The following is a 27,844-nucleotide window of genomic DNA, read 5'->3' on the forward strand; positions in this document are numbered from 1 at the left end:
TCTTCAAAACAGAACTTAATGTGTTCAAATATTAGGAGAAATGAGTGAATTTAAGCCAGTGAACTATGAAGTACCTCAGGGCACAGTATTGGGATGCTTATTATTTAATATCTATATAAATGATATGTATAACTTACAAAGTTCAGGAGATATTATCAGTTTTGATTCTACTTGGGAAGAAATAAAAAGTAAAGTTAAATTTGACTTTCCTCTAACAATAGATTCCTTTAAAAGTAAAATTTTTGGCGATAAATATATCAAAAAAGAAATGTTTTGCCGGTAAGTAGTCACATTAGAAATTTACTAAAATTCAAAAATTTAGCGATACAATCCGGCAATAATAAGAAATGTCAGCAGTTTCCAGTGTAAAGTATTTGGGTATATTTATAGATAGCCACTTTCAGTGGAACGTTCACATAGAAAAATGAATTATTAAAATAAGAGCACTCACGCCCAAATTCAAAATTTGCAAACGGTTCTGTAACATAAGTCATCTCAAGATTATGTACAGTTCCCGTCATATAAAACTGGTACACTTTTTTTTCCAAAGTAAACCTGTGTTCAGATTTGACACAATGGTTCGTGAATCAATTCGTTATTGCCACCACAGATAACGGAATTGCACTAAATATAAATAAAAAAGAACGTTCAAAAATGTTTAAAGTTTTTAAATAGGTATTATTATTATCATTAACAACAAAAAACCGTATAATAAATTTAATAACCAGAGAGAGGGTTGAGTTAATGCCCAAAATATTCATATTTGACTGTTTAGCGTTGTGAATAGTGAAGTAGGTGTAGATTCGTCAAACTAAAAATAGTCAATAATGACGTAAATATTGGACCTGCACAGTCGATGTTTTACTGAAATATACATCTTGACAAGCCACAGCTGTTTAGTGTATTAGCTCAGATACGTCAATTTTGCACATTCGCTACTTTATCAGTTTGGTCACGATATATACAGGTAAAAATAATTAAAAACAAACTTTTGAATAGCCATTGTTACTCTAACTTTAAATGAGTTATCCATAGTATATAATTTTGTCTTAGTAATATAGGACTGTCATCTACTTTTATGTATAAAGATCTCACAACTTTTGAGCTATAGACACGTGCGGATTTTTTCCTTGTTGCTGCCTATGTTTATTCTTATTAATTTTACACTTTGATCTATTTTTAGTCTCATTTAGTTGATTATTTTATGTACATTGATATATTTATGTCAAATAAACATTATTATTACATCAGGTATGACCCAGTGGTTTCACCGTGAAACCACCTCCATATACAAATAACTGTTTTTTGAACAATCGAAATTTATTTATTTTTTATTGGCCATTCTGAGAGTTTTCAATAAATGTTTGTTGAAAAAAAATTTGGGATACCTCTATCCTTTAAGAGGATCAGATGGTTATCGAAAATAAAACACAATAAATACAAATTGTATAAACTTTACTAAATATTTTTTATTAAAAAAATATACAACATAACACTAAACACTAAATTGATATCTCAGTTCAAGTCTCTTCATTAAAAAGTTAAAGTCAAATAAAGTAAAATAAAGAATGGCAGTGTTATTGATTTTTGTGAAGATCATCCTGAATGAGTGATTGTTTTGACAGTTTTGGCAGTGGTTTTGTAGTGTCGCGTCGATATAAAAATTAAAACTGAGTGGAGGCCTATGCCACAGAATATTAAACAACCAGAATGCCCACTCTGTTTGAAAAAATAAGTAGGCGCTGACGGAATCAGCCATGTTTTAAACGAAACCAGTGCTGTTCAGTGACATTTTATCTGGTGTGCATAGACAATTAACCCGTTTAATTTATTTATGGCAACTACAGACACAATATGCACTATTTTATTCGTACTTTTAGTTGAAGAATAGATTAAATTATTTCAAATGTACTAAATTATTAACCTCTAAAAATTTAAATTACAGTTCTGTCGGAGCTTGTCACAAATTTCTCAATTCGAATCTATGTTTCGGTCTAAAATAATGCGTTCGCGTGCTGACAAACTTCAAAGGCGGCATCTGAGAGTGGGCATTCTGATTGTTATTTATTCTGTGCCTATGCGAACAGCCGAAAATACTGAACCTATTCGGCATGTTATTTGGTTTTTTAGAAGACTTATATAAATGAATTATTTGTTGCGTAGCTGGTTAAAATGTGTTACTTTACTTTAATCTGTTCAGTTAACTAGTTAATTAGTTTTTTATCTAAGCCATGCACGTGATACAGATTAGAAAGTAATCAGGTACTAGCCAATTTTGTCGTTCTAGTGACAATCAATTTTTTGTAGAATATCATAAACACAATTGTCTTTTTTCCTCTTAATAATTTCACGACAATTGTATATAACTGTCATCAGACACATTAATATCCTTTGTTGTTTTCCTAGCATAACCACGCTCTTCTAATGTCTGACCGACGTCCATGGTGTTGTTCTGGTTTCTCAAAACTACTTTTAAGGGTTGATCTTCAGACCTGAAAGTATTATAGAGTTAATGAAAAATCTGGCAAATATTACGCCATATGCACATAAGTCGAAAATTGATAACAAATACAGAACTAACAGAGCCCTGCCAACTATTTAATGATACAAATTAAAATATACTACACTTTAATGCACATGAGTCGAAAATTGAGATAAGAAATACAAAACTAACAGAGCCCTAACAACTATGTAATTGGACAAATTAAAATATATAACAAATTCAGGCGTTTGACTGTTTTAATCTATTAATTTTTTTACCAGTTATGATAATAGTGTAAAAATAAGCAATATTTTAAAATGACATATCACAAAACGTATTTAGTATGTTTATACAACCCACATAACCTATTTAATGTCAGGATCATCAAAATATGTAAAAATTAGTGACAACAAATAATGAGACAGCATAAAGTAACTGCTAAACACCATACAAGACAATTATTAGGTTGCGAAAACAATGCAGCCGGACATTCTAACAAACGTCAAACTATATTCTATAATTAATTTTTTTGCCAAATCTAGTGAATCGTTGTATTATTTCAATAATACAGTAAAATTGTGCCTGGTATCTCTACAAATTCAAAAATTTGTGAGTTGGTGATTAAAAATTATTGCTGCAATAAAACATTCCTCGAAGTATTAATTCGGATGCCGAATTAATAGTTCAAGGTCGACTCGAAATGTTAATTCAAAAACATGCCGATTTAATTCGGATGAAATTAACATTCCAAAAACTACAGTCATCATCATTCTCTTTGCTTTTATCCCTATGCGGGGCCGGCTTCCCTAATTACATTTCTTCCAAGTTTCTATCTTGGGTCATATCGATAGTAATACCCTTTACCGACATGTTCTGCCTGCGTTTCCCCCAGGTCTTTTTTTGGTCTTCCTCTCCTACTACTTCCAGGAACCCGCAGATCAGCAATTCTTTGTATTGGGTTGAACATGACCAAACCATCTTAACATATGCTCTCTCATCTTCGCAACAATTTGTGTCACCTCTAGACTTCCCCTAATATACTCATTCCTAATTTTATCCTTTTTTGTCACTCCACTCTTCTATCTAAGCATTCTCATTTCCCCTACATGCATTTGTTGTTTGTTCCTTTTTCTTTTTAATTGCCCAACATTCAGTTTTGTACATCATAGCTGGTCTTATGGTTGTTTCATAGAATTTTCCCTTCAGATTCGTTGGAATTTTTCTGTCAAACAACACACCACTCGCTTCCTTCCACTTCATCTATCCAACCCTAATTCTACTGCATAAATCTCCATCTATTCCCCCATTACTCTGTAACAGCGATCCTAGTTACTTGAAACTATTATTTTTCACAATCATAAAAACGTAAATGCCCGTGTCATCCAAAACTAGTTTCTGATAGGAATAGGAGAATATTCAAGAATATTTAAAAGTTTGCAAAAAGGTCAAAGAAATACTCTTAAGGCAAGTTACAGCTGAATGAAATCATGAAACTGGATTCAATCTGTCAAGGGAATTCTGTCGCAAGTGGAAACAACAACAACAATGTCACAAAAGTGTACTCGTAGTTTAATATTGTTTAATCAATTTTCTTCTACGCAAAGCAAAAGCCACTGTTAACAATAACACAGTTTTAAGCCAAGCTCATTTGTGCAAAATCTAAACTTTCTTGGTCTTTCTTAAATAAGTGATAATTTGGGGTTTTATGGCAATTTCAGGGTTAGAATGTTTTTAATTTATTGATGTTACCGTAAATGTGCGAAATGAAGACCACAGGAAAAAATATTTTTCACAAAGTCACATTTTTGGTTTTGTTCAGGAGAACACTTTTTAAAGTTTAAAACTCTGTGATTATGTTAAAATACATCTTACAATTAATCAGTAATAAAAAGATAAAAATTTGCTATATTGGTTGTTGGTTTACGTTTTAGTTTCTTTAAATTCATATCGTATATTAATGGTATTAATTGTTTTTTATTCGTCTACATAGACTTAACATGTTTTTCCCTATAAGGAAGGACTTATCACGTTATTTCCATTATATAATTGCCAATTACTAGGATTACCTGGACTTATCAACGTTTTCGCCTGTTTGCAATGGACATGTCAAGTTCTTTCCCTGTAAAGGGTTTTTTCAAACACATATCTTTTGACTCATTAAGTTATTACTCTGTATTGTGTTACTCGTAGAAACTAATGTAATTAAAGCTACAAAGTGGTATTAAAAACGGGAAATGTTAAAAATTGGTCTTTAAATATCAAAAAATACCTCAAAATAACCTACTACCAAGTTTTGTTAAATTAAATTCTGGCGGGAATTATATATTTCAGCAGGACGAAGTGGACTGTTACACGGCCAGAACCACAAACAACTGGTTTGGAAACCACAATATAAATGTCTTTTCTTGGCCTACTAACAGTCCTGACCTACATGTCATTGAAACAGTATAGCATAAAATGAAACAGACACTATAGTGTATTTTTATGTATAAGAGAGTAATAAAACAATAAATTATGTATGCAAATCCCTAAACTGTTGATACGGGTGACTCAATGAAAAACAGATATTTGTCAACAAGTTTACAGAAGTATATAGGAAAACAATTTTAAATTGAGTATGACCACCAGGTATAAAGGTTGGAGCAGAATAGAATACAATAGTTGTGAGGACTACTAATCCCTAAATAAGGTTTGCCAGTGTCGGAGTGATGGAGGTTAACAGGTACTAATGAATTTGCAAGAAATGTAAGATGTTTATTTTATTGGTTATATATAACCAATAAAAGTTTAATAAGTACCTACCTATTTGCAAAATAAAGTTTAATTCTTCAGATAAAATAAAACGTTTTATTTTATCTGAAATGAGTGCATTCCACGAAGTAAGGGTTTCAACAATCAAACATTTAATTCTTTAATTCCAGGAATCTACGACAGTAATTGACTAGATAAGTACCTTCTAAACTTATTCCACAGAAAATGTGATAGTGGGTTTTTCCATTTTGTAGGAAGGTCCAAGTGGCGTATTCAAAATTCTTAACAGTTCACTAAAAGTAGGTACTTCAGTTGCAAGGTGCAGTTTATTGTGTATACTAGTGTTATGGAAAATTTGAAAGTGCCGTGTAAACGCCGAAAAATTGGTCCTCTAACAGTTAATGAAAAAACATTAATATTTAATTGTTTTAAATCATTTACAGACAAACGTTTATGTGAAAGTGTTGATGAGACCGTTGAGTTAGTTAGCAGTACACTTGGTGTTGGGAAATCTACGATTTACAGAGTTATTAAAGAAGAGAAATGTGGTAGTTTTCAAATGCCACGTAATGCTCCAGGGAAACCAAAATTTCAAATAGAATATCATTTTAAAGAAGGACTTCGACGGAAAGTGCATGAATTCTTCTTTAGACAAGAATTTCCAACATTGGATAAAGTTCTTGTCTCAGTTCGAGATGATAAGGATTACCCAGAAATGAGTCGAAGTACGTTATGGAAACTTTTAAAAGAAATAGGCTTCCGCTGGAAAAAGAATCCCAGAAAGTCTATTTTATTAGAAAGAAGCGATATTGTCATATGGAGAAGACATTTTCTAAGAACCATAAAGGAAATGAGAAACCAAAAAAGAAAAATATTTTATCTTGATGAAACATGGATCAACGAGGGTCATACACCAAATAAATTTTGGCAGGATGAAACTGTTACAAGTCAAAGGCACGCTTTTGTAAATAACTTATCTACTGGTTTAAACCCACCATCAGGAAAGGGACGCAGGCTGATAATAGTACACATTGGCAGTTCAGACGGTTTTGTTGAAGGTGGTTTATTAACTTTTAAATCAACTCGTACCGGTGACTACCATGAAGACATGAACGCTGATGTCTTTCAAGAATGGTTCGAACAAATGATAGATCTTCTTCCTAAGAACTGTGTAATAGTAATGGATAATGCAAGTTATCACTCCAGACTTATAGAAGGACTGCCCACAACCAAGTGGTTAAAAAAGACTTGCAGAATTGGCTGAGTTCAAAAAATATTACGTACCATCCCGGATCTATAAGAAAGGAACTTTATTCGTTGTGTGCCCTTCATAAAGAAAAATTTAAAAAATACGAAATTGATGAAATTGCCAAAAATCGTGGAATGACAGTACTTAGATCCCCACCATATCATTGTGAATTAAACCCGATTGAACTGGTATGGGCACAGATAAAGAGTGAAGTTTCAAGAAAAAATACCACTTTTAAAATTCATGATGTTAAACAGTTGTTTTTGGAGGCCGTAAATAATGTAAAACCTGAAAACTGGGAAAAGGCAGTAAATCACACTATTAAAGAAGAGGAAAAAATGTGGAAGCTGGACAATATTACTGATAAAATGATCGAGCCAGTTATTATAAATCTTGGTTCTGAAAGTTCATCTTCTGAATCTGATTTGGATTTGTAACAAGTAGCTGTAAGTTTTATATTAATATTTTTATTCATCTATTTAACATACCTTAGACGGTTTTAAAAACTCTTTTTCTCTTTTGTAATTTTTAAAAATAAAAAAAAATGTGAATTTTTTAAAACCCTTTTTAATGTAGGCCAGTCAGTTCTAATATAGTGTGTGATAAAAGAGGTCACTTTTGTTTACATACACATAACACTTTATAACACTGAAATAATTCATTTATTTTTTACAATTATTCAAAGTAATTTTTCAATTAATCTTGAGCACGCCCATGGAGTGGTCGGAGCTACCAGTTAAAATTATGCTAATTACTCTCTCGTTCATAAAAATAAACTATAACAAATAACTCACAACGAACATTACCCGAACTTAAAGCCAAAATAGAGCAGATTTGCAATGAATTTATCAGTGCATGCACCATTTAACAATGCAGATCCTTAGTCGAGTAAATGTCCACACGAATTCGAGCTTCCATAAAGTCTACGGGCGATGCTACTCCCGTTTTAAAAATAAATATTTGTTCTATGTCCCTATATTCAGTTGCCAATAAAATAAACATTCTTTATTATAAATTGGCTTTGTTAGAGTAAGTATATTTTGTTTTGTGTTGCTGATGGAGCCTATAATATTAGTGATTAACTAATTACATGGTAATACAACAAAAACATGATTAGAAAAAAAAAACAAACTGTCAACTATCTGAATTTTGCATGTATTTTAGTTTGACCCATTATATAGTTGATAGGGCTCGTATTTTGATTTCATTATTGTTTCCAAGACAACGTGGGACTAGCTACAAATTTTTTGAATAACCCTGGTATACACAAACATTTATATCTACCGGGGTTGTTCTGAAAATTATAATCTATACCATATTATAAAATAATTAAAGTTTTAATGTTTAAAATACTTGGTGAGTGCGATAAAAATTGTAAAAATGCACATTTTTATTAAAAAAATGTAAAAAGTTTTACACAGTTAATTTAAAAATTTCCAATAAAAGTCGATTTATGCTTCTGAGAATATTCTCTAAACAATATTTTAAAACTGTTTCCATAGGGTAACATGTGACTTATTATAAATATTTAGAATGACCCTGGTACACACAAACATTTGTGTCTACCAGGATTGTTCTTAACATTATGTACTGTATTGTATAAGAAATAATTAAATTTTTAATGTTTAAAATACTTACAGAGTGCGATAAAATTGTAGAGATGCATCTGTTTGTAAAAAAACTGAAAGTTTTATGCAGTTTTTACACTACAACATATATAAGAATTACAAAATTTGTAATAAAAGACAATTAATGCTTCTAGGAATATTCTCTAACAATATTTTAAAACTTTCCATGAAGTATCAAAAAATTGGATCAAGAATATTTTGATTTCATTATTCTAACTCAAAATTTGTAATAAAATCTGATTAATGCTTTCGAGATTGTTATCTTAAACAAGTTTTTAAAATTGTTTAAACAGTGTTAAAAATTTGAGCGGCACGTTGATTTTACTCTTTTTCTATGAACAACTGATGACTTATTAGTAAAAGTTTCTAGAGCAACCGTTTCACACGGTGTTCACAAATTATCAACCGACATTTTGATTTTTTTTTATTTCTACATTATTAGTAAACATTTTTAGAACAAACATTTGCATACATTGCAAATTATCAAAATGCAGGTTCTTGTTAAAAACTTAATATTTACGATAGTTTACTTAAAAATTTGACAAATATTACACTTCAATATATAAAATAACTTTAAAATTTGTAGTAAAAGTCTATTAATGCTTCAGAGAACATTCTCTTAGATACTCTTTTATATTGGTCCCGCATCGTGTTGAAAAATTGCCAATGGAGACTAATTTTATTTTTGTTTCCATAATAACATAACGACTTAGTAGTAAACATTTTTAGAACAACCCCGGTATACACAAATATTTGTCTACCAGGGTCGTTCTAAAAATTACATACTAGGGAAAGAGAGGGTACACGGGTTACAATGTTAAATTCTCAGCTATCTTTTAAAACTTGAACCTAAAACCGTACCGTAGTCACTCTCCGTTATTTCTTGACAGTAGGTGTGTTTGTAAAACGTCACTGTACATTTGAATGAAAATATAAGTGTTTTTATGTTTTTGTACCACCAAAGTAAGTAAATGATACGTATTAAAAACTGTTTTAACTCTTAGTAAATAAATAGTACACATTGTATTGATATGTATTACTATAAATGCGTCTTTTAGCTACACACTCGTGGGACTAACATAACCCTAAAAATTTTTGATCCGGCAAAAATATTTGATTGTAAAAACGTCGTTCGGGGCACAGAGTTATAACTTATGAAGGGGTACAGTGTTACACTACTTAGGTGTGGGGAACAGTGTGATATTTCATTTTTTTTGTTGGGAAAACAATGAAAATATGCACGATGTACAATAATAATTTTGTTCTGAAGCTATTTATTTGTGGCATTTTATGCAATTTATTATTTGAATGGGAAATAAGCCCAATTTATTTTAATAATAAAATACAATTTTATTTTTAACCTAAATTTTGGTTTATTTCCGATTAAAATAAAAAAATAATAATTTCGACTAAATTGCATATGGTAGTACAGTCCATCTAATTTATTACCGTTTCACGTCATTATCATTGACAGAGATCGAAGTTGACATAGTTGCCAAAGTATAAAAAAATCCTGAATCCATTTTAAATCAAATAGCTCACATAATTATTGCAAAAGTGGATTATACAACAAAACAAATTAATATTTAATGTAAATAAATAGAAACAAAACAAGAGTTAAAAATAATCTTGTTAAAAACAATTTGAGCCGCTTGTATGCGTCGTATAAAGATGTAAAATGGAATACATAAATATATATTTTATTTTATGTAAAATGTAAAATAAAGTGTCAACACCGGAACTGTCAAATAAGTGTTACGAATTTATGCCAAAATATCACCTTCGTTCGATTACAGTTACAGTGTGTTCCGAACAAATGTTCTTCATAAAAACTCTTTATAATGCATTTATACAAATTAAATGAAACATATTATTGTGTATTTCTTTAAGTTTATTCTATAGTCTATTTAATAGCAATCTTTAAACATTATTTCTACGCGTATATAATAAAATATGTCTAATGGCTGTAATGCCAGTGTACTCGGCAAAGTGATTCTAAAAAAGAACACACCTACCGCCTAAATATTTCGTGTTGGTATCATGTGACCTCACGGGCTATGACGCGGATGACGTGCAACGTTAAGTAAATTAGATGAAGTATAGTAAAATATGTTTTATTTACTTTTATATTTTTATTTCAGAATCGAAATGGTTCGTAGTAGAAAATCCATCAGAAAAATAGCCTCATTTACCCATGATACAATGAAATCGGCTGTTCTTAATGTAGTTAATAACGGATGGTCAGTAAGGGCAGCAGCCATTCAAGTTAATGTAATTCATATGGCTCTAAAAAGATATGTTGATAAATGCAAAGCTTTGTCTGAAGAAGAGCGAGTAAATTTCAAGTTTACCCCAAACTATGAAATAAATCAAGTTTTCTCGAAGGAGCTAGAAGATCAACTAAGAGATTATTTGATTATAGCCTGTAAAATGCACCATGGCTTAACCAGACAGATGCAGTTTGCATATGAATTGACTGTGCAAAACAATCTTAAATTTCCAAATTCATGGCACGAAAATAAACACGCTGGAGTAGACTGGTTGTACGGTTATATGAAACGATACTCCCAGCTATCCATAACAAAACCTGAGGCGACTAGTCTGAGTCGTGCAACCAGTTTCAACAAAACAAATATTAAAGAATTTTTTGACAATTTTGTTAGCGCTTTTAATAAATTTCCTAATAGTCCAAGTCCAGAAAATACCTACAATTTGGATGGGACAGCACTTACCACTGTTCACAATCCTCCAAATGTAGTAGGTCTGAAAGGTTTAAAACAAGTTGGACAAGTAACTTTAGGTGAAAGAGGGGTATTGGTTAAGGCATGCTGTTTTATTAATCATCATCATCATCAATCAGCCCTGAGTTGTCCATTGTTGAACATAGGCCTCCTCTAGAATTTTCCATCTGCTTCTGTTCTGCGCCTCTGCTATCCAATTGGTCACGATTCTTTTGAGGTCGTCGGTCCATCGCGTTGGGGGTCTTCCTCAGCTTCGCTTGTCAGCCCGTGGTCTCCACTCAAGCAAATTTTTTTGTCCAAATGTCGTCTTTCATTCTTTCAACATGTCCTGCCCATCTCCATTTTTGCCTTGTAATATGTTCGATAATGTCTTCCACTCCAGTTCGTCTACGAACTTCCTCGTTTCTTATTCTATTTCTTAAGCTTATTCCAAGCATTGATCTCTCCATCTTTCGTTGTGTCCTTCTCAATTTTTCGGCTAATGTTTTTGTGAGAGTTAAGGTTTCTGCTCCGTATGTGAGGACTGGTAGAACGCACTGGTTAAAAGCTTTTCTTTTTAAATGGATCGGTATATTTGTTTTAAATACGTCTCTCATTTTTCCGAATGCAGCCCAACCCAGACTTATTCTTCTGAGTAGCTCGCATGTTTGGTTATCTCGCGTTAACCTTATTTCTTGACCCAAATACACCTATTTTTCCACAAGTTCTATGAGCGACTTTTCGATTTCTATTAGCTCATTGGGGACGAGATTGCTCATCATTTTTGTTTTTCCATAGTTTAAACCGACTTTCTGAGTTACTTGCTGTAGTTGTTGTATCATAACTCTGGCTTCTCCTAAGTTGTCTGTTATGAGAACAATATCATCGGCATATCTGAGATGATTGAATATCTTTCCATCGATGCTAATACCCTTTGATTCCCACTCTAGCCGTTTAAATGCGTACTCCATAACTGTCATAAATAGTTTTGGCGACAAGGTATCTCCCTGCCGCACTCCTCTGCCAATTTTTATCTTCTCAGTCATGCAATGGAGGTTAACGGTTGTTGTCGCATTTTCGTATATATTTCGAATAATATTTGCATACCTGTGATCTATTCTGAATTCTGATAATGCTTTTAAGATAGCTGTAGATAGATAACTGTTTCGACTGTGTCAAATGCTTTGTGGAAGTCGACAAAGATAAGAGCAAGGGGTCTGTTATATTCGATAGACTTTTCAACTAGAGTTTTAAGGCATTGAAAATGGTCGTTTGTTCCGTGTCCCGCTCGAAATCCTGCCTGTTCTTCTGAATGATAGAAATCGAGTTTTGCTTCTAATCTGTTTGTCAGTATTCGAGTAAAGAGCTTGTATAGGTGGTTAAGCAAACTAATTGACCTATAGTTTTCGAGATCTGATTTATCCCCTTTTTTGTGGAGGAGGATTCTGATCTGATTTATCCTCCTCCTCCTCCTGTTTTATTAATGCAATAGGTAATTCTGTACCGCCCTTCCTTGTATTTTCCAGAGTCCATTTTAAGGACAGAATGTTAAAGGGAGCACCTCCTGGATCTGCAGGAGCAGCAGTAAAAACAGGTTGGGTCAACGGAGAAATCTTCATCGACATATTGAGACATCTCCATCATTTTACAAAATAGTCTTCAGAATCTCCCATACTGCTAATAACCATGAGTCACACATTACAATTGCTTCATTGGAATTTTGTAAGGCTAACGGAATTATACTTTTAACTTTACCGCACATACAAGCGGAAAACTTCAACCTTTAGACAAAGCCTTACATAAGTCATTAAAAACTCATTTTAATAAAGCCTGCAATGATTGCATGATAACTAATCCTGGAAAAACAATCACTATCTATGAAATAGCTGAACTCTTGGGCAAAGCATATCCACTTGCGTTTATTCCAAACAACATCATCAATGGATTGCAGTCAACTGGAATTTAGCCATTGGATCGGCAGATCTTCCCTGAAGACGATTTTCTAGCATCTGCAGTAACTGATCGACCGCTTCCCGTACAGCAGATGATAAATGAAACAGCTACGTTACCAATAAAACAACTCGTTACTGACACACCTGATATGGCACCACAGCTAGTCAAGAACGAAACTGCTGAGATAAAAACACAGCAACTAACTGTGGCAACTGCATCATTTCAGCTGCCTTCATGTTCGGCATTGTCCTCAGAAGTTCCGTCAACTTCGTCATGGTTGTCATCGCTAGTCTCTCCAGAACAAATTCGCCCTTTTCCTCGAGCAGAAGTTAGAAAAGAAGGAAAAGGAAAGAACAGAAAACGTAAAAGTCAAATATTAACAAATACACCTATTAAAGACGCACTAATTGCTGATCTAAGAGTAAGGCATGACAAGAACGCAACTAGAAAACGCGGTGAAATAAACAGGTCAAAAAATGTGGTAGAACAAAAATGTCTGTCTTACATAAAAGGATTCAGAAACAGACATCAGCGTCAGAAGATGAAGGAGCGCCTAATAAAGATGAAAATGACAGAAAGCGAAAAGAAGTTGTGAAAAGAAACGTTTTTCAATCAAATACACGTAAACTTCAAGATATGGAAGATTCTGCTGACTCAGAGAAATCGGAAGAATCTTTCTCTTGTGCTGATACTGAATCAAGTATGGGATCGTTTATAAGTAATGACGAAGAGATATCCCGAATGGATTACGACGATAATATGGAAATAAACGTTGGCGATTATGTTCTTATTAAAGAAGGTGTCTCAAAAGGCATATAAACAATGTCTATGTCAAAACTGAAACTTCAGTGAAAGTTACTTATATCCGTCGTTTATTTCCCAAGTTCACGTTTATTTCCTCCGATGAAAACTACATATTTAACGTCTCCCAAGTTGTTTTAAAATTACCAACTCCCAAACCTTCAGGCCAGACATCACGCAGAAGTGAAATGCTGGTTTTTCCCGTAGATTTTCAAAATTATTATAATATATTAAAATAAATCTTATATTGTTTGTATGTAAAGTTACGACAAATAAATGGTATTTAATATAAATTCTCATTAGTCACCTGAGTATTCCTTGTGTAACAGTGTACCCCATAGTATATAACACGGTTCCCCACTAGTGGGACACAATGTTATAATTATATTTTCTCTACAAAATCGTTTTTACCGACTAGTCATGTAAGTTTTTCCTGTAGTTGATTATATCATAGTATGCCTCAAATCCAAACGAGTTGTAAGATATTAAAAATTTAATTTTTAATGAAATCCAGTCAAAATGACATCAAATAAAAACATTTATGTAACACTGTGCCCCTTTTCCCCTATACTGCAAATAATAATATTAGTTTTATTCTTTAACCTACTTAGTGATTGCAGCAAAATTGCGAAGATGCATGTTAATGTCGAAAAATTTGTTAGCTTCTTTTGATATACACGAAGGATTCAATTCGTAGCCTTGAATGTAGCATTCGACCGCCTAAAAACATAATTAAAACAATAAAAAAATAAATTTATGAAAATTGAATATAAGCCTAAAAATAAAAATATAGTGTATGAATGTATTACTTGACATTCTTGGTGATTATACCACACAAATAGAAGAAAACAAACCTTAGTATTCATTATGCAATAGTATATTACATTAAATATATATATATATATATATATATATATATATATATATATATATATATATATATACATATATATATATATATATATATATATATATATATATATATATATATATATATATATATATATATATATAGGGTGTTTCTTTAGTCTGTAATTAATTTAACAGAAGATAAAACTTAATAAAGATTTGAAATAAGATAATATATTCCATTATTAATATTGGAAGTAGTTTGCGATGCTTTACGTTGCCAAATGCTTTCTTTAAATCAATAAAGCATGCATAGATGTCGCAGTTTACGTTCGAAGCTCCTTGTATTAAAGCTTGTTTATAAAATAATGCTTCTACGTTTCAATACCGTTTCTAAAGCTAAACTAAAAATGATTAATGTTTTTCTAAGCTCTAAATGCAAAAATTAATACTAAAAAAGATGTTGAGGATGTTGTTAAGCTTATAATTCTATAATCGAAGCATCTGCTCTTGTTTTCTCAGGAAACAGGTGGAAACTATCCAGTCAAATCACACTAATTAGGATACAAATTGATCAAGCATCCACCGTACTGACCAGATTGAATCCCCTGTGAATACTTTTTAGTTCCCAAATTTCAAAAATAGCTAGAAGATCGTTCTGAAACTTACGACGAGATCACAGTTTAAACTTCGAGCAAAATTATTTTTCAGAAGCGATAAAATGTTGGAAAACGTCATTACGTACAGTCGAGTCTATGGTTCTTTACTCGTGCGTCATTAATACCTGGCGAGATAAAACACATACTTTTTATCTAGCATCATTGTCTTCTGCGCATGAAACTAAAGACAAAACAGCTACCGCCTGTTATTAAGTAAAGACACATGATATTTTTATGACGGCTCTAAATAAAAACAGTAAATCGAAAAGAAATAGGTACAAAAAAAACTGGTACTGGAAAAACTCTGACCTTACAAGCACAAGAACTCGTTTTAAACTGAGTACTTTGAGTACAAGCACAAGAGCACTTTGAATTGGAATGGATGGAGGACCGTTGGAATCGTTTCAAATATGCACTATTATAAAGCGTATGATGAATCATAGATTAATGATGACAAGCATATATATTATTATTATTTATTTGCCAAATTTATTACAGAACAAAATATTTATAATTAGAATCTTTTTATTTTTGGTTTTTTTTTTCAATTTCTTTGCTGCGAAAAGGCTTATGCAGCATGCATTTACTTTCGTACTGTATACTCTGATAACACAGTTTCCTGCATACTGGTTACAGGAAAATCTCGGGCAAGCCCTATCCGGACGTGCCACGTTACTCCTCTCAAAACTCACCAAAAGAATCATATCAATATATGAAAACAAACTGTCATTCTCTAGTGTAAATTTTTGGAGCGATTGCACTATCGTGGATACAATCTCACGCATTCCGCTGGAATACCTTTGTTTCCAATCGAGTTGCTCAAATCACTGAATTGACAAATGCCTTTCACTGGCGCCACATAAAATCTGCAGAAAATGCTGCCGACTTCCCATCTCGAGGATTACTAGCCCAAATCATTTTAAAATTAGATTTATGATGGTCAGGTCCTTCATTTCTGCAAGACCCCAATCTAAATCTCGCTCATTTTAATGAAAAAATTAATGAATGCAACTTACCAGAAGAGAGAAAAATCTCACTTCTTACCACTAAACCTACCGAAGAAAATTTTCGACATAAAAGATTTTCTAGACTAGTACACGCGATAGCATATGTTCACAGATTTATTCACAATTCAAGATTTCCCACTACAAATCTTACTGGTCCACTATCTGTAGATGAACTCCTAACGTCCATTACCTCAATTTGTAAAATTGTTTAACACCAACACTTTAGTTCAGAAATCTCTGAAATCCAAAATAGCAAATCACTGTCAAATAAAAACATGGTTTCAGTTAGCCCATTCATAAATCACTGTTTTTTTTTATGTGTCGGTGGACGCTTAAAAAATGCAGACATTCTAGAATATCACAAACACCTTATTTTACTTCCCTCTAAATCACATGCAGTCACTCTACTGCTTTCACACGAACATACTAGACTTGGTCATGTCGGACCACAAGCCTTACTTTCCAACGTCAAAGATTTTGGCCCTTGAATGGCCTCAGGGAAATTAAGAAAATTATTCGAAATTGCTCTACTTGCTTTAGATTTCGTGCACAACCTGCACAGCAAATTATGTCCGATTTACCAAAGGAAAGAGTTTCGACCTCACGCCCCTTTCAAAATGTTGGGGCTGACTATGGTGGACCACTTATGATAAAAACATCTCACCTTCGTAAGGCCCCTCTCACAAAATGTTATGTGGCACTCTTTATCTGTATGAATACAAAAGCTGTCCATATTGAGCTCGTATCTTCTCTCTCTAGTGACTCCTTTTTACTAGCACTAAAACGTTTTATTGCTCGTAGAGGGAACCCCTCTGTTATATTTAGCGATAACGGTACCAATTTTACTGGTGCTAATAACTGTCCTCGTGAACTGTATGACTTCCTCAAAACCTCTAAAAATTCTACTTCAATTCAAAATTTTGCCTCAGAAAATCTAATCAAATGGAAGTGGATACCCACTAATAGTCCTCATTGGGGAGGAATTTGGAAATCCACTACAAAATCTACAAAATTTCATATTCGTCGAATATTAGGCAACGCCCACTTGACTTTTGAAGAATTAGCTACTGTATTAATTCAGATAGAGGCTATATTAAATTCCAGACCAATTTGCCCTCTATCTAGCGACAACGCCGATTTAAATGGCTGACTCAGGGACATTTTCTTATAGGCTCTGCACTCACTTCTTACCCTGAACAACGAATCACTCACATACCAAATAGACTAAACCTCTTTCAACGCTGTATTCAGCTTCAACAGCACTTTTGGAAGAGATTTTACTTGGAATATTTAAACAGATTACAGGGACGGTTCAAGTGGTTTCAAATTAAAGAAAATTTAAAAATAGATGATCTTGTTCTCTTGAAGGAGGATAAGACTCCCCCTTAGGTGGCCTTTGGCCAGAATATTAGACATATTTCCTGACTTAAAAGGAAAGGTTAGAGCTGTACGGATTCGAACCAGTGAAGGAGTCTTCATTAGGCCCATCACAAAGCTATGTCCCTTGCCTCAAGATTCTTAATTTTGATTGCTATTTATTGCTTTATTCTTTGTTCCTGCTTACTTTCTTGTTCATATATCATAGGTCCTCTGTATCTTCTCACGTTCCAACTTAACCATTAGATCTCATTCCTTTCTTATCTTTCTACCTGTACGGCCGAGTATGTTCGAATTTAATCCAAACTGGCAACAGCGCTCCCACGTCTTACCCCTCGCTGCAACATCGCGCGGTGCAAAATTTGACTCTGCGAAAGATTGCACAGAGAATTTCTTTCTCTTGCGTTTCAACTGTCGATCAAGGCAGAAAACCCTCTTTTACGTTTTAACTGCCGACAAAGCAGCCACTCGGTGAATCATCAGATCACGGATTAACTACTAATCTAAGTTATATTTTTCTTATACAAGCAGAGAGCAAATAAATAGTAACTGTATTATCTATCAAACAATTTAAAGGTATACTGTTTATAATTGAAATACATTTCGTATGAGTAAGAAATACTTTATTTAAATACACACAACAAAAAGAACCACCGCTTAATGAAAATATACCAAAAAGTCGAAGGAATAATCCAAAGTAATTATACCCAATTACTTGTACCCGGCCGAAATATTTATTCAGCTACACTTGGACGGTGTTAGAGAAACCCTGTCCGTTTACACTACTTCAAATGTAGCTGTAATTCTGTACCAAAATTTTAAAGCAAAACTAACATTTTCCATTATATTTATTTGATAACGTCAAATTTTATAATACAATCCGTGGTCGGAACAGTAGCCACTTTCTGTCACTTGCTGTTGCGAGGAGTAACTTTCCGACTTATTTCGTATGCTTTAAATGATGACGCACGGGTAAAAAACCATGGACTCAACTGTATAAGGAGCGAACAAGACATCACGTTGAAAAATAAATTAGAAAATAATAAAAAATATATTAGCACAACGATAAAATGTAAAACTACTTACTTGAAATGGTAATAACAAAAATTGTGGCAATATTTTTCTGAGCTCTTTGGTTAACCTGATTTGATATTCCCCGTAATCCAACATGTACACCTAAAAAACTTTAATCTAGAACGAAAATATACGTTTAGATTAGTCGTGACTTACCTGGACGGATCTGTTTCTGTCGTCGCCTGAAAAAAGTAATTCTCGTACTATCGCCCTCGACCATCGCTTCCAGTGGTCCAACCAAACCAAAACTATTTCTCCAAGCGCAGGGTCTATTTTAAAAGTTTCGTACTTTTTAACCGTTTCTACGGTGTTCATTTCCCGATCTAAGTTATGGAATTGCAAATCCATAATATATTCTAAAAAATGTTTTAATTGTAGTGATTTAATTAGACGAAAAATGGTAGAACAATAGCAGTAGACTATTATTTTCAACGTTTTCTCTACTTTGTTACTTTTACTGTTTAAGAATTAAGCAAACCTCAGCAGCTTTATTTACATATATTACGACACACAACTAAGGCTTGAGCTACTGCAAACAGATCGCCATCTCACACTACAGAACTAACACAATAAGAGACACAATAGAAATGATGCCAAAAAATCGTTCGTACTTGTTCGAGTACAGTTCACAGGTGAGTTGTGTTTTGCAAGATGAACAGCCTACAACGCAATAAAGTAAATAAACTAATTAAGCTAATCGTAACGGCTATTTTAGAAGAGGCAAATAGGACATTTGTTTGATTAATAAAAAGAAGCTATTAACTAGAGAAATAAACTAGTAGCTGCTAACTGTCTTCTGAAGGAATTAGTGTTAGAAGATCCCAAAGAATTCTTCGATAATTTAGTAGGTATGTCTGAAAGTTGTGTAAATTTTCTGTTAATGAAAATAAACTCCCATTAAGAAATGCTATTCCTGCAATAACAAAAATTACAAGCAGTTCTACACTTTTTTAAATTTTCATACGAATTCCGCACCAGAGAAACGGCATTTTTGCGTCAACTAATGAACTTGATTAATTCGGCTGGTTCGAACATGTTTAGTCGGTGAACCAGTGAGCACTGAGGCATGGTGGGAGGTGCTACTCGCCCGAAAAATATAGAATAAAATGGATCGACTCGACAAAATTACTTACTAATCTACTCGACTAAATGTTTGTTGCTCAGTCACGTTTAGTTACTAAATTACTCGCTACTCGACTAAAATACTAGCATAGTACGAACTAGTGCTAGTAATTTTATCCCCTAAAATATTAAATATATTCGTTTTCTCGTAATTTAAATGGTTAATAGTGGATTTGTTGTCATTAATGAAAAATTCAGTAAGACTGAATATCTTCAACATATGTTTACTAGCCATTATATGCCTAGATCTAAAAAATAAACTGAAAAAATATTACAACATTCAAAAAACAGTTTTTTAAACACTCACTATGGCAATTTGATAGAAAGGTTCCCACATAATGTTATATTACAACTTAAACTTCGAGAAAACGAATATCTTTGGTTTTTATCTGGATAAAATCACTGGCAACGAAAAAAGAATAAAACATTAATCTAAAAATTTTATAACTTCGTAAATAAATTCATTGATTTATTGACTTATTTTTAAATAAACCTGATAAAAACAACAACAAAATACCTTGAAATACAGTAACAAAATAATTTAAGTTTTAATCATACAATAACATAACCTTAAAATATGAACATTCATAGTTAATATCTTAATACTTGGATATTCTTACCTCACAAACTCACGAACAACAAATAATACCAATCGCATAGAATGAATGTTCATAACCAAAAGTCCTTATTTTTTCTTCAAACAATTAAAAAAAAAACAATATTTCCAACTTCGTACGGGACAAATACACACAAATTAGAAATGTTTGGAAAGGTTTTTAAAATCCCCGCCCATTTTGACGTCAGACTTAGGTAGTCCATTAGGCCAGTAAAGGAAAAAAAAGTGATAACTAATGACAAATTAGAAATGTTTGGAAAGGTTTTTAAAATCCCCGCCCATTTTGACGTCAGACTTAGGTAGTCCATTAGGCCAGTAAAGGAAAAAAAGTGATAACTGATGACAAATCCTTAAGACGTACAGATGACTTTGCTTTGTTTTTTTAACAATAATAAAATTTGAAACAATTATTTTTTACATATAAAACGTTTGTTATACATTTTAGAGAAAAATGGTTCAAGTAAAAGTTAAAGATCTTAAAATTATAATACATGAACAATTGATAATCGAGATAATTGTAAAAAAACTTATTTTTGCAGTAATTTATAAATGTTGAACAATGAACAATGACATGTAATATAACTACTTAAAATTATGGAAATTAAATTAAATTTCAACTAAATCGACCAAATAGTTTGTAAGTTATTCAGTTTGTTTATCCCGTAGACCGTAGAGCGATGATTTAAACAACACTACCCAAACAGTGACTCTACTGGTATTTAGCAGATCGCAACAGATTCTTTGGGGCTTCAATTTTAAGATATATTAAAAAAATTTAAAGTTTTATGAACATTGTTATTAAAAAACGGGTGTGGCAGTCCAGTGGGACTGTCGGTAGAAGTTATACTTCTATACACGCGTTCGCCGTTAAAAATTTATATGGGACTCAATCTGCACAATCATTACATATGTAATGCTATAGGTAAGAGAGAGCAGAAAGAGAAACAGAATTAGGTATATAGGTATTAGGTGCATCGTTTGCTGTATATAAACAACATTTGACCTGTAATAGGAGTATGGTAAATAACGGATTGAATCAATATTTTGATGAAAATGTATATTTTTATTTTCATATATGTATGAAAGGAGTTGAATGCAAAAAAATTTTTTTACACACACTGCAACATAATTCAATATAATAATACAATACAAATTAAAATGCAACATTCATAAGTATTTAAAAATGACAATATGCATAATTTACTTACGCATATGTTTAATTTACCATGATAATAATATTAATAAAAAAATAATAATAATATTAATAAATATTAAATATATTTACAAAAAGAACATTTTTATTCTCGTGAGAGAAAACATATCTTCTGCCTCACTCTTACCTATATCTTACATATGTAATGATTTTGCCGATTCACTCCCATACAAATTTCTAACGTCGAACGCGTGTATAGAACTTCAAAAACAAAATAAGTCCCACCCAAACAACTCTTTTCTGAACCTTAAAACTTGAATTACTAAATTTTTAGGTAACTGAACTAAGCCTCAGTTTTATTAATAGCGTCTTGGCGCCAATACTTTTAAATGGGACCATGGAGAAATTAATATATTATTTGAAAGCACTTGTTTAAATCATACATAAAAGAAATTTAAAATAACAATCATTATGTAACAATAAAACACTGAAAACTTTGTTTTCAAAACTTCCACAAATTTTTATTTTAAATTCTTATCACTACGGCTGTTTCGGCTGATTGCATTTCTCAAGTTGAGAAAGGCAATCAGCCGAAACAGCTGTAGTGATAAGAATTTAAAATAAAAATTTGTGGAAGTTTTGAAAACAAATTTTTCAGTGTTTTATTGTTACATAAAATGAATTTCCATCAAGTAACGGTCGAATCCATCAATTATAACAATCATTATATTTGTCAAAATGTTCAAAATTAGCGAAACAATATAAAAAATATATTATGATTTCTCCATTCTTTGATTTTTAAAACCAAAGTGACAAAAATCAGAACATAATAATTAAAAAAACATATTAAGCAATCGCGCCTCAAATTATTCCACCAAAAGCCTTAAGTAATAAGGTGGCTAATCAATGTCATTATTTGTCAAGAACATTATGTCAGTTTTTTGGTTGTATTTTGTGTTTGTGTTTATTTATTTATTGTATTCCAAAAATGAAAAGGTTATTAAGAATCATAGAAGTTCCAGGAAGAACATTTATTTGCAAAAGACTTTACGAATTAGAATGTACCTAATTAATATAAAATAATAATATTAAATATATTAGAGAGAAAGAGAGAGAAAATATATCTTCTGTCTCCCTCTTACATATATCTTATATATGTAATGATTTTGCCGATTCACTCCCGTACAAATTTCCAACGTCGAACGCGCGTATAGAAGTTTAACTTCAAAAAACCGTTTGGAATGAAGATGATATTTTTTTATGACATGCACTTGTAAGTATGCTCACTGAAAAGATGGTGAAGAAAACACAAATTAAAAAAAAAAAAAGAATCTTCTATGATCAACAGGAACCAAGATAGCAATAAAATCAATTTCCATTGTTTATTAATATTAAGAGCTGGAAATTGAACAGATTATAAGTGAAGATTTAGAGATTTTATGATGAATATTCGAGAAGGTGTCAAAAGTTATAACCCGTTATAGCCTAAGATCCCACTGCAGGATCACTACGTTCATAACGTAGTTAATCAAAGTCACATTTTACATACATTTAAAATTAGGAGAATACATTGACGATATTTGCCAGTCAAAAACAGGCCGCAAATATTTTTTTTTTATTTACAAATAACCCGCTTCAACCTAATAAGGTTATTAGCGGAACGGTAACAGTCAATTACACTTTGCTGATTAGCAAATTAAAGTCTTTTAAAAAAAAAAGTAGGTTATCTATAGTGTTTTTGAAGTTATACTTCTATACGCGCGTTCAACGTTGGGAATTTGTACGGAAGTGAATCGGCAAAATCATTACATATGTAAGATATAGGTAAGAGAGAGACAGAAGATATATTTTCTCTCTCTTTCTCTATCGAGAAAAAAAATTATTAATATTTTATATTAATTCGATAGATATATACATTTGACCAAAGTCTTTTACAAATAAATTATCTTCCTGGAACTTCTATGATTCGTAATAACCTTTCCATTTTTGGAATACAATAAATAAACACAAACACAAAATACAACCAAAAAACAGACATCTTAATAATGTTCTTGTCAAATAATGACATTGATTAGCTACCTTATTATTTAAGGTTACTGGTCGAATGAGTTGAAGCGAGGTATTTAGAACCAGAAGTCGTGAATTCGATCCCAATGAGGGAATATATTTTTTTAATTTTTATGTTCTGTTTTTTGTCACTTTGGTTTTAAAAACCAAAGAATAGAAAAATGATAATATCTTTTTTAATATTGTTTCGATAATTTTATACATTATTTAATTTTCCAAACTATTGTAGTAGTCATGGGTAGTACATAAACTAGTCATGGGCGTAGAGATGAAAGGGACAATATAATATTTTCGCTAGAATATAATGTTGAATATGTTGTAATTATCGAGAAGAATATTTGGTGGCATCTGTGAAAATGGTGTTTGGAGAAGGAGGTACAACTACGAGATATATCACAGATATAAACATATATTTGGTGGTAAAGACGTAGTATCCTTTATAAAAATAGGAAGACTAAGATGGGCAGGACATCTGGCAAGATCACAGCAGAACAACCCTCCTAGAAGAATCCTTATGTCACAACCTGTGGGAAGTAGAAATAGGGGTAGACCAAAACTCAGAGGGAGGGATGGTGTAGATGAGGATGGTAGACAAATAGGCGCAGCAAACTGGCAACAGTTGGCAATGGATAGAACTGACTGGCGTAATAGACTTGGGAAGGTCGAGGCTCTTTTATAGGGCTGTAGCACCAATGATGATGATGATGATGATGTAATTATCTCCACATTTTATGAGAAGAAGCTATATACTACAATTTTTGACCCTTTTAATATTTATTATTAAGGACTCAATAATTATTGTCAGTTTGTTTTTATGTGCTATAACTATAAAGGAAAAATCCTAAAAACTTGATCTTCCTATTCTTTATAAGCAATTCTGCTTGTTCATTGGCGAATTAATACATCTATGGAAGTTGTCAATCTGTCTTTTGTCCGGCCGTCCGATACTTCTGGTGACTTACCTCTTTTTGACGACGCGGGTCTCCCCCATTCTGCTTATGGGGTTATTCAATTTATTGTCTATTCGCTAATACACTGTACGGTACATTTTCTTTTGTCTTCGCTTCTCTTTCGATCTCTCAGCGTATTAACTGTAACTCTTCTCAGTACTCTCACTCTCATCTCTGCCGTTTCGAGTAGCCTTTGTGTTGTGGCTGTGTCGGGTCTTGTTTCTAAGGCATATGTCATTATTGGTCTTACACTGACTTTATAAATTCTTGACTTCATCTCAATGTTAATGTGTCTGTTTCGCCATATAATGTTATTAATTCATCCTGTCAGTCTATTTGCTTTTTGTACTTGATTTCTCACTTCTTTGTCCAAGACTCCATAACTGCATAATTTAGTTGCACATGAGTAATAATTATTTCCATTACTTTTCATCAAAAAATTGATCCAATCCTTCATTTACTATACTCCTATTACAGGTCAAATGTTGTTTATATACAGCAAACGATGCACCATATACCTAATTCTGTTTCTCTTTCTGCTCTCTCTTACCTACAGCATTACATATGTAATGATTGTGCAGATTGACTCCCAATATAAATTTGTAACGGCAAACGCGTGTATAGAAGTATGACTTCTACCTGTCACACCCGTTTTTTTTTAAATTTAAAATGTCTTTAAGATTGTTTGGTAAATGATATTTAATTCTGTGACGATTGAACTTTTCGCACTTTTTCACTAGCACATGTTTTACCGTAAGGGGTGAACAGCATTCATCACAAATTGGGCGTTTTTCTTTGTTAAACAAATGTTCTTGAGAAAACTGGGTATGCCCAAGTCATAATCCGACTCCATTTTCAGTTTTAAACGCGTCTGTATAGTATATTGTGTAATCGGAATGAGAGTTAATTAGATCTATGAAAAGTTGTATGATAAGATTAAGGTTGGTGATATTTTTTTGAAATTGTAATAGACTTCAATTGACTGTTGAAACTCCCCATAGCTAAGAGGTGTATTGATAGAGGTAAATTCGTCAGAAATTGTAATAGGTACTGCTTCCTCCTGTTGTTTGTAAGTTAACAACTCGTTACTGTAATTACTATAATCCTGTGGATCGGTTAGTAACGTCCCTACTTTTTTTAGACTTTCGATTTGTTGGTAAGTATGCTGTCCTGTTATTTTTTTAACTTTTTTCCAAACCGATGATATATTTGTGTTGCTGTTAATGCTAGATATGTATTTCTGCCAGTATTCTTGTTTGCTTCCTTGCATCAGCTCTACATTTTTTATACTCTGTTAATAGATCAATATTTTTGTATTTTTTGTATCAGTTCAAAATTGTTTTACTTAATTGAATAGCGGCCTCACATTGTGTATTCCACAAAGGAACTGGTTTGTGTTTCTTTAAAAGTTGAGACTTTCCTATCGACTCTGAAATTTTAATCTGATTCATTCTCTCTGATATAGTTTTTTCAAATTCAATCCAATTTGCCTTTTTTAGTTTCCATTTTTGAGTTGGTATCATATTCGTATTTAAATTAACTGTATGTTTTATTAAGATTGGGAAGTGGTCACTACTGTATAAATTTTTTAGTGCTGTCCAATCGAGTTGGGTGAGCAGTGAGGGTTCGCATATGGAGAGATCAATGACAGAATATGTTCCCGTAGCCATATTGAATCTCGTTGGAGCTCCGTCGTTGAGTAGGCATAGGATCATAATGTTAAAAACGTTTCCTAACATATTTCCCCTCTGTGTTGTTTTATTTGATCCCCATGTAATGTTATGGCAATTAAATTCTCCCGTAATTATTCGAGGTGAGGGAATTTGTTGGAGAAGATTAAGTAATTCGGATTGAGTTAGAGTTTCGTCTTGTGAAACATAAATGCTACAAATATTGAACTTTAGTGGGGCCAGTACTTTTACAGCGACTGCTTCGATATTAGTTATGAGGTTTATACTTTGAACAGGTATATTTGACTTTATATATAGAGCTACTCCTCCACTGACATAATTCTGAATGGATAAGTTGGTGCAAAATCCAGTGTAACCTTTCAGGTTATGCCTTGAGTTATTTTTAAAGTGCATTTCTTGTAAAGAAATAAAATCTGGTGCATACTCTGAGAGAAGAAGCTGTAGAATGGTTAAATGGGTATAATACCCATTTAAATTTCATTCTAGTATACTATTGAAAATTATTTATGATTTAGTTGAAACACATGAATCACTATCGGGTTCAGATGTTTCATGTTCTAATAGTTTTTCCAGTCTTTTGCGTAGTGGTGTGATTCGTTTGTTTAATTTTGAGTCTTTAACATGAGCATGAGTGTCAATAAGCATTTTAATGAGCGATGTAAATCCGGTGTATAATCCTTAACAATATTATAGACACTCCTTTCATATCTTTCTATTGTTACTTTAGTTGTTATGTCAATTTGATTTTGAAATTTCTGCCCTATTTGTATCTGTTGTTCTTGCTATTTTGCGCCATTATTTGAACTGAAGATGATGATGTGTTCTTTTAGTGGAAATTTTGGACTGGTTTGTTGAGATTCAACAGCAGACTATATTGGATTACTTTGATAAGTGGTAGGAATTTCCATTGACGATAAATTATTATTCGTCATTTAATTTTACTTAAACAATTTATTATAATTCTAATGATATCCAAGTACGGCTCTGATTTTAATTGTTGTTGACAAAAAACCAGTCCGGTGTTGTTATGATGATTTTATTTTAGAACAATTTCCAAAATAAATATATTATATCAATCTAATTAATATTCTTTATAATTAATATTCATTTATTTTTTTAAATAAAATACGCTACTCATGATGTATATGCATGTTTTTTATATCAAATTAAAAGTAATTTTTTCTTAATATCATGATATAAGGTTGCCTGAGAAAAACTGATCGCAAATTAGGGTTGCCAGTGTTAAAAACGCGAGGTATCAAAGAAAATGTAAAAGACTGCTAGAACGGAACGATACTTGTTTGAACTGTCAGTTGTCTGATTTTTAAAGCATGCGTCGATAGATATATAATAATATAAATATTATCACTTGGCAAACCAGTGTCAAATTTTACAGAATGATCAACTTTTGTGATTATTTCGTTATTATAGGCGTTACCAGAAAAAAGTTATTAATAAAAACAGGAGGTAACTGTATTCATATTTTAAAATGTGCCTTGCCTTCGATAGTCTTTCCACTTTTTACGGTCCATCACTTGCTCTTTCCAGTCTCTTGTTCCCATTTATTCATGTCAGTCCGAACGGCATCAAACCACTGCCTTCGTTTCTTCTCTTGTTCTCCTGCTTGTAGAACTCTTAGCACGTTTCTTTCTTTTGGCATTCGTAAAACATGTCCCAACCATCTAACTCTAAAAT

The 27,844-nt window shown here is 32.3% G+C and overlaps 1 protein-coding gene across 1 annotated transcript in view; it reads right to left on the reverse strand.

Annotated features, from left to right (window-relative positions):
• Positions 1 to 1,438: 1,438 nt before the first annotated feature.
• LOC140445229 (uncharacterized) overlaps positions 1,439 to 27,844 on the reverse strand; it is a 48,403-nt gene continuing 21,997 nt past the window's right edge. Inside the window, exons 10-13 of the mRNA XM_072537127.1 lie at positions 18,707 to 18,906; positions 18,563 to 18,652; positions 14,192 to 14,304; positions 1,439 to 2,492 (exon numbers count right to left, since the gene is read on the reverse strand). Coding sequence (XP_072393228.1) covers positions 2,348 to 2,492; positions 14,192 to 14,304; positions 18,563 to 18,652; positions 18,707 to 18,906 — 548 coding nt within the window. The 3' untranslated portion in view covers positions 1,439 to 2,347. The remainder of the gene's footprint in view (positions 2,493 to 14,191; positions 14,305 to 18,562; positions 18,653 to 18,706; positions 18,907 to 27,844) is intronic.

Source organism: Diabrotica undecimpunctata, chromosome 7 (genome assembly GCF_040954645.1).
Source record: "Diabrotica undecimpunctata isolate CICGRU chromosome 7, icDiaUnde3, whole genome shotgun sequence".
Lineage (NCBI taxonomy): Eukaryota > Metazoa > Arthropoda > Insecta > Coleoptera > Chrysomelidae > Diabrotica > Diabrotica undecimpunctata.